Genomic DNA, 6,730 nt, shown 5'->3' with positions numbered 1-6,730 from the left:
CGGTGTGGTAAACTTAACGGATGCTTTTACAGATTTAGTGAAATTAACTGGTTTGAGTCGACATCAATATTTATTATAGACATTTTGTTGAACAGGGAAAGTCATTAAATGCCAGTGGTTTTTTATCATATAGATATATAAGCTGCAGATTCTTGGTGTGACGAAAAGTACACCTGTGTGGAAGTGGTAAGTTGAACTTCATCACAATAAATCACCAATTTAATAAAAGTCAATTAGGTTTACTTTGCGTCGAAAATATAACCAATTTATCAGAATAGTCGAGCTGTTGGTTACAGGAAAGGTAGTGGGTTTGTAGAGTGGCTAAACTTAATTCAATGAGAGGGGATGAATTCATACGCTGGGTAGTGATGAAATCTCAATTTGACAACACAAAATATACCAGTTTCTTTTCAACACCTACCCTTATTAATGAGTGATATTTTCATTGGTGATTGTTGAATGGTACTAATTTCATTTTATGGTAATTAGATGATTGTACAATGTATGCTACTATCGGGTAATTATAAAGATATTAGTTACCCATGCAATTCTTATTAATATCAGATAGCTCTTGTCAGAGTATTTTGAACCCGTTATATTATACAAGTACTGTAGATTAGTAGTAACAGTTGTGAATTTCTATATTTATTATTATTTATTGTAGTGGTCTGCAGTGCAGAGCCTGAGCAGCACACCCTCCCCTACCTAGCCTAACCTTAAACCTAATCTAAATCTCATCTGGTATTTATAAAGTTGCTTACCAACCTAGTTGGGAAAAATGCTGGTATTATTCCAGTATCATGCAAACACATTTTTTACTTCTTTTGTTTATACATTTCAAAGATTATTTTTTCTATGGAATGGTTAGGTTAGAATATGTCATAGGTACGCCTGAATCCACGCGCGGCGCCACTGTCGACCATGTACTGTTTAGATAGCCATTTGTTGTGGCCCACTAGCTTTTGTTTAGTTTAATTTGAATGCTTCCCGCGTTCAGCACATCTGCAAGATATTCAAATTACCTTGTTGTTTTGCAAGTGTATGCCCAATTCTTGAAATAGAAACAATTTTTCAGCGATTTAAACGGAAATTTGGTTATCAAACTCGGCAACATAGTTTTCCGAGTAAAAATATTAAGGTAAGGCATCAATAAACATAATTTTAAGTTACATAAACAAGTTTATCAACCTATTTTCTCCCGGAAATGAGAAGCTTAAGATCGTTGATCACTTGATGTTTGAGCTTAGCGGCATTATATGTAGGCATATCACCCATGAATCTGATGCGTCCAGTTCGTGTTTGATTTTGTTTACATGGCAACGTGATAGGTGTTAGTAAAAACGGTCTAAGAGGAAGGCCTGCAGTGTTATTGACATGCTCAGGTAATTTGTTGACCCATAAAACATTCACATGTCCAGTTGCATGTCAATTGGGCCAGCGGTTTGTAAAATCTTGATTACTTCTAAATTGGCAACGTGATAGGTGTTAGTAAAAACGGTCCAAGAGGAAGGTCCTGCAGTGTTATTGATATGCTCAGGTAATTTGTTGACCCATAAAACCTACACATGCCAAGTTGCATGTCAATTGGGCCAGCGATTTGGATTTCATTGACGATAATCTGAAAATTGACAGCTTCATGGTTGCCATGAAAAGGCAAATATGGTATGATGGAGATGTCTCACATTGTTTTTGACATGCTCATGTGATTTGTTGATCCATAAAACCCCAATATTCCGAATTTTAATAAAATTGGACCAGTGGTTTAGAGTTAATGTGTATTTCTTTACATTTTGTTATGGTAAAGTCTAGCCAAAAATGCGGGCTAAAAAAATAATTAAAAAAATCGTATCTCCCTTATTTTTCAAGCTATTTCAAAAATTTAAAAAGCATTTTGTTTCTAATAAAGTTGTCTTTCATATGCAACAATAATTTAAGGGTTAATTATTTTTTTTAAATTTTGTGGGCATACCTATATGTTACATTAAATACTATACTATTATAATTAGACAACATGAATTTCATTTTAAATGTCTGTGACTGTGTATATATGATTTGAGAATTTTATAAGTAAGTTTTTAGAAGTAAGAAGTGCACACCTTCATGATATTGTAGAAAATATAATATGTTGTAAATTATAATACACCAACATATACATTTTTTTTTGGCAGAAATCAATAACAGAATACTTAAACAAACATAGCTACTTCAATTGTTTGAGACATGGAGGTCGAAGAAATTAAAGTATGATAAATTTGTCTATTTAAACCTAACCTAACATGCATTTAGTAATGTAGTACCTGTAGTTCTAGAGCTCATCAAGGTTATTGTCATTGTCATCTTCGACCTCCTAATCTATCAAAATAAAGACGGTGTCTCAAGGAGTACTGCGACTCCAATTGATTATTGTCAGTAAATCACTTTTAGCACAGTTTTCCGTTATTGATTCCTGCCAAGAAAGTCATATATTACGTTGATGTATTATAATTTACAAAATTAATATTTAATTTTCTATTGCTGTTTTGCATATGTGTTGACTTCTAAAAAAAATACCATTATACCAAAATGCGTTATTAAAAAAAAGAAAATTAAATTCACTTCTAAAAATTACAACTGATGTTACTATCAATTTAAAGTCCTAATGTATCGGGTTCACAATACTCAGAATGATAAGAGGTAGACAATGATAAAGTTAAGAATTGCATCTGTGAGACTGGCAGATATCTTAAAATATGTTTGCCAGTCTTACAGATGCGGTTTTTATCTATATCATCAAATATCTATTATACTTCTAAGTATTTTGAGCCCTATGTATAAGTACGGCAATTGTAATTGTAATTTCGAACTATGTGTTCTTTTCATTATCTGCGCTTCATGACTATGTATACCGTATTGATTCCTTGGCAAATAAAATTATTGCTATTATTATTATTATTATTATTATTATATTGTAGTAATTTTTTTTATATTTATTTTATTTATTTATTTTTATTTTTTTTGCAGGGGCTGTGGAGTAGAGTAACATACCTGCACCTGACATAACCTGGTAATTATAAAAATGTGTTTGATCCTTTTTTTTTTTTTTTTTAAGCGACTGAAGTTGATATTAATTTGTGGTACTTATATATGAAGTTTTGTTCTTATTGGGGAGGGGTGGTGAATGGGAGTGGAGTATGTGGGGATAAAACGGATGAAAGTAGATTTATGCCTTTGACTACCTCCCTTGTAAGAGGGAAATTTAAGCCCTTGGTATATGTATGGGATTCAAAATATTCTGAATGATAATAGCTATTTGATAGTATAGGTAAGAATTGCTGTTTTGAGCCTGGCAAACATCTTTTTTAAATATGTTTGCCAGGCACACACATATATTTCTTACCTATATCAGCGGATAGCTTTTATCATTCTGAGTATTTTGGGACCCCATGTAAGTACTGTATATTAATAGTAACATCAGTAGCAATTTTTATTTATCTATTCAGGTATTTATTTTTTTATTTTCATTATTATTATTTATTTATTTTATTTATTTATTTTATTATTCTTTTTTATTTATTTTTATATATTTATTTATTTATTTATTTATTTATTTATTTTTTCTTCTCTCTCCATTTATTTATTTATTTATTTTTGCAGGGACCAGAGTGCATAGAGTACACACACCTAACCTAACCTGGTAATTATGAAGATGTTTTCCAATCTAGTTTGGAAGAAAATTTTCCCCTGACAAAATAAAAAAAAATTAAGATCACTACTGACATTACTAGTACTATGTATTGATTTACAGTAGTTATATATGGGTGGGAGTGGTTTCTGTGCCTTTTTCTTTTGGCTACCTCCTGTGTAAGGGGGGGGAAAAGCCTTTGGTATACGTATGTTGGTATATGTATGTATATATGGAAAAGAAAATAGGAAATGGTTATGAATGGGAGTGGAGTATGTGGAGATGAAATGGGTGGGAGTGGATTTATGGCTTTGACTTTGGCTACCTCCCTTGTAAGGGGGGAAAAAGCCCTTGGTATGTGTATGTATATAGTTATATATGGGGTTTAAAATATTGATGGTATAGGTAAGAATGGCATCTGTGTGATGAGCAAACATCTTTATAGTGTTAGGTATGTAGTATTTACCGGAATGGAGGTAGGATGAAATTCAGAAGTGTACATACAACTTATGATATTTCTTTCTTATGTCGTATTTAGTCCAGTACCATAATTTTCTTTTCCATAGATAGTTGCAAATGAGTAGTTTTTTAGGTGACTGTGAATAGTCTAAAATTTCTTCCCATAGAGATCTCGGGGAAGCTCCAGGGACATGTCAGCCACTATGGTGCTGCAGCTTTTCCATGTAGTGAAACTTGAGGCAACAACTGAATAGACTGACACCAATAGAAGTAGTTCTATAACTTTGACACTTGACTTACTTTGTAATTAATCAGATGGAGCCAATGACCCTTGGCAGCCCTGTGGGCTCTCCAGGTGTGGTGGGACTGGGGCAGACTACTAACAACAGTGGCAGCACATTCCTTCCTTCATACCTCATGGGTGATGTGGGGTCACAAGCAACAGTAAGTATTGATGGATATTAAGAAATTGATATATGTATAAATACCTAATCTTACCATACCAAAGAAAAGAATGTGCATTGAGGGTTTGGATGTATAATCATCTTTATTTTGATACAGTTATTCTGTTTATACTCTTCACTTGAGTGAAGTCATTAGGCATTACCCAGAACAAATTCTTTATGTATGCAAATGTTGAAGGGGTTAATTGAGGTAACCTGGCTCCTTTACTCTGGTGGTACTGCATCAGCTGAATAGAATTGTCATAATCCAGAACAATCTGCTTAAAATGGGTCAACATGGTGAGGTAAATAAGGTGTTAATATTTAACAAATTTGTTCTTCAACCTTCTGAAATGTAAGCTTGACAGTAGAACAGATATTCAGTGCATTCTTTCCTTATAGCTTAATGTGACCAATGACAGGTACCTGCAGTTGGTAGTCCAGCAAGATGGACAGTGAAGCTTCTCCTTTTCAAATTCCATCAACCCCTTCGCCTCCACTGGGAGGTGCAGCCCTGAGGGGGCTGACACTTGGCCTCCAAACTGGGCCCAAAATTGCCATGAACTTCAACTGTATTTCCTCTACTTTTTCACTCATAGAAAGATTACAACTGCTGACTGCTTCCCTTCCCTTACCACTTTCAGCCAGTAACATGGAAACATTAATACAGCACAGACAACAGATGTAATGTTTTTGCCCTTGAGATCTGTGGGACAGCTACAGTGGAGCTGTGAGTCCACCATATGAAACTGAGGCAACAATTGATTGATTACTGATTGGAAACCTGCAACTCTAGATCTCTCTGGAAAGAAAGGTTGGACTGTTGTTTGGGTTGCAGCAGTGTAAAACAGTCTTTCACCAGCTGAAAGTAGTATGAGGAGAGGAGCAATCAGCTCCCTTTGTATGAAAAGGTGTGAGTAGTGCAGTTGAAGTTGATAGAGATCTTGGATCCAATCTGGAGACTGAGTCTCGGTCCCTAAGGACTGCACCTCCTGGTGGAGGTGAGGAGCTTGATGCTGCTCTCCATCTTGCAGGATCACCACATACAGGTACCTGTAATTAATACCTCAGTGACACGTGGAACCCTAAATACTTTAAGTTCTCCATTGTCTATAGCCTTTCACTCTATATTGGCATTCAGCCTGCTACCATCATTCCTTGTACATCTCATCAACTTTACTTATACCTACATGCAGTCTCAACTCTCCTCTTTCAGATCTAAATTCTCACCAACTGCTTCATTCTTATCAGAATCAACCACTAATGCACTGTCGTCCACAAACATCAACAAATTCACCTCCCACATTCCTCCACCCTCACCCATCACTTCCAAAGCCCTGCCAAGCACTCTCTTCTGTTAACCTCCCGTACCACCATGTCCATATACATGTTGAACATCTTGTAACCAAATGCCAAAAATGTAGCCGGGACATCATCTTGAACCATCTTATTTGATTGAGACCCCATTTAGGCATGTGGTTCATCCCTCAACTGAATGAAATTACTGGGATTTTGCCTTAAAAGACTATACATCTCATCATCTTGATCATATTTTGTGTCCACAGGCAGGTCGTGTTGGTGGTACTAGTCCCAATAAAACTGCACGCCAGTTCTCCTCCTCCACCACAGTCTCAACACCAGGATCACCTCAACCTGTGAAAGATCCATTTTTTTCAAATAGGTGATTTTCTTTGTAAGAATTCTGTTGATCAATCATGTATGAATTATATTTAATTTCCTAGGCACTGTATAAGTAATTGGTGAAGAACGATTATGTACCACATATGAACTGCTTAAATCCAGATTGATGAAGTTGCCATGGATTATACACTTTCTAATTACAGAGCAGGAAAAGTGGTAAATGAATATAAATCATGGTCCCAGGTCGTTCATACCTTCCATGTGACGAATTTTTATAATATTGAAAAGTGTGCTGTGATTAGGTTATATTAAAGGATTCTATGCTTTTAAAGTCACCAAAGCAAGAATGAAGGGTAAGACAGGGTAAGACAGATATGTGAGAAAGCTATAGGAAAAGGTAAGGATGTTTTTTGGGCTTTTATGGATCTAGAGAAGGCTTATGACAGGGTAGACAGGAAGGCACTGTGGGAGGTTTTACAGATATACGGGATAGGAGGAAAGCTCCTAGAAGCTGTCGAAGAGTTTT

The 6,730-nt window shown here is 35.3% G+C and overlaps 1 protein-coding gene across 5 annotated transcripts in view; it reads left to right on the top strand.

Moving 5' to 3' along the window:
• Nup35 (nucleoporin 35) overlaps positions 1 to 6,730 on the top strand; it is a 16,918-nt gene continuing 10,188 nt past the window's right edge. Inside the window, exons 1-6 of one of the 5 annotated variants that reach the window (XM_076175637.1) lie at positions 5 to 186; positions 1,076 to 1,138; positions 3,001 to 3,043; positions 3,634 to 3,673; positions 4,436 to 4,564; positions 6,129 to 6,244. In XM_076175637.1, the coding sequence (XP_076031752.1) occupies positions 4,436 to 4,564; positions 6,129 to 6,244 (245 nt within the window). In that variant the 5' untranslated portion in view covers positions 5 to 186; positions 1,076 to 1,138; positions 3,001 to 3,043; positions 3,634 to 3,673. Of the gene's footprint in view, positions 187 to 1,075; positions 1,139 to 3,000; positions 3,044 to 3,633; positions 3,674 to 4,435; positions 4,565 to 6,128; positions 6,245 to 6,730 lie in introns of all 5 variants that reach the window. The other 4 variants (XM_076175640.1, XM_076175636.1, XM_076175639.1 and 1 more) reach the window with 4 other exon arrangements.

The sequence above is a fragment of the Oratosquilla oratoria genome, chromosome 37, assembly GCF_046742065.1.
Source record: "Oratosquilla oratoria isolate Oo_2021 chromosome 37, ASM4674206v1, whole genome shotgun sequence".
Lineage (NCBI taxonomy): Eukaryota > Metazoa > Arthropoda > Malacostraca > Stomatopoda > Squillidae > Oratosquilla > Oratosquilla oratoria.
Note: the sequence above shows the minus strand (reverse complement) of the source record. Positions and strands in the feature narration are given on the sequence as shown.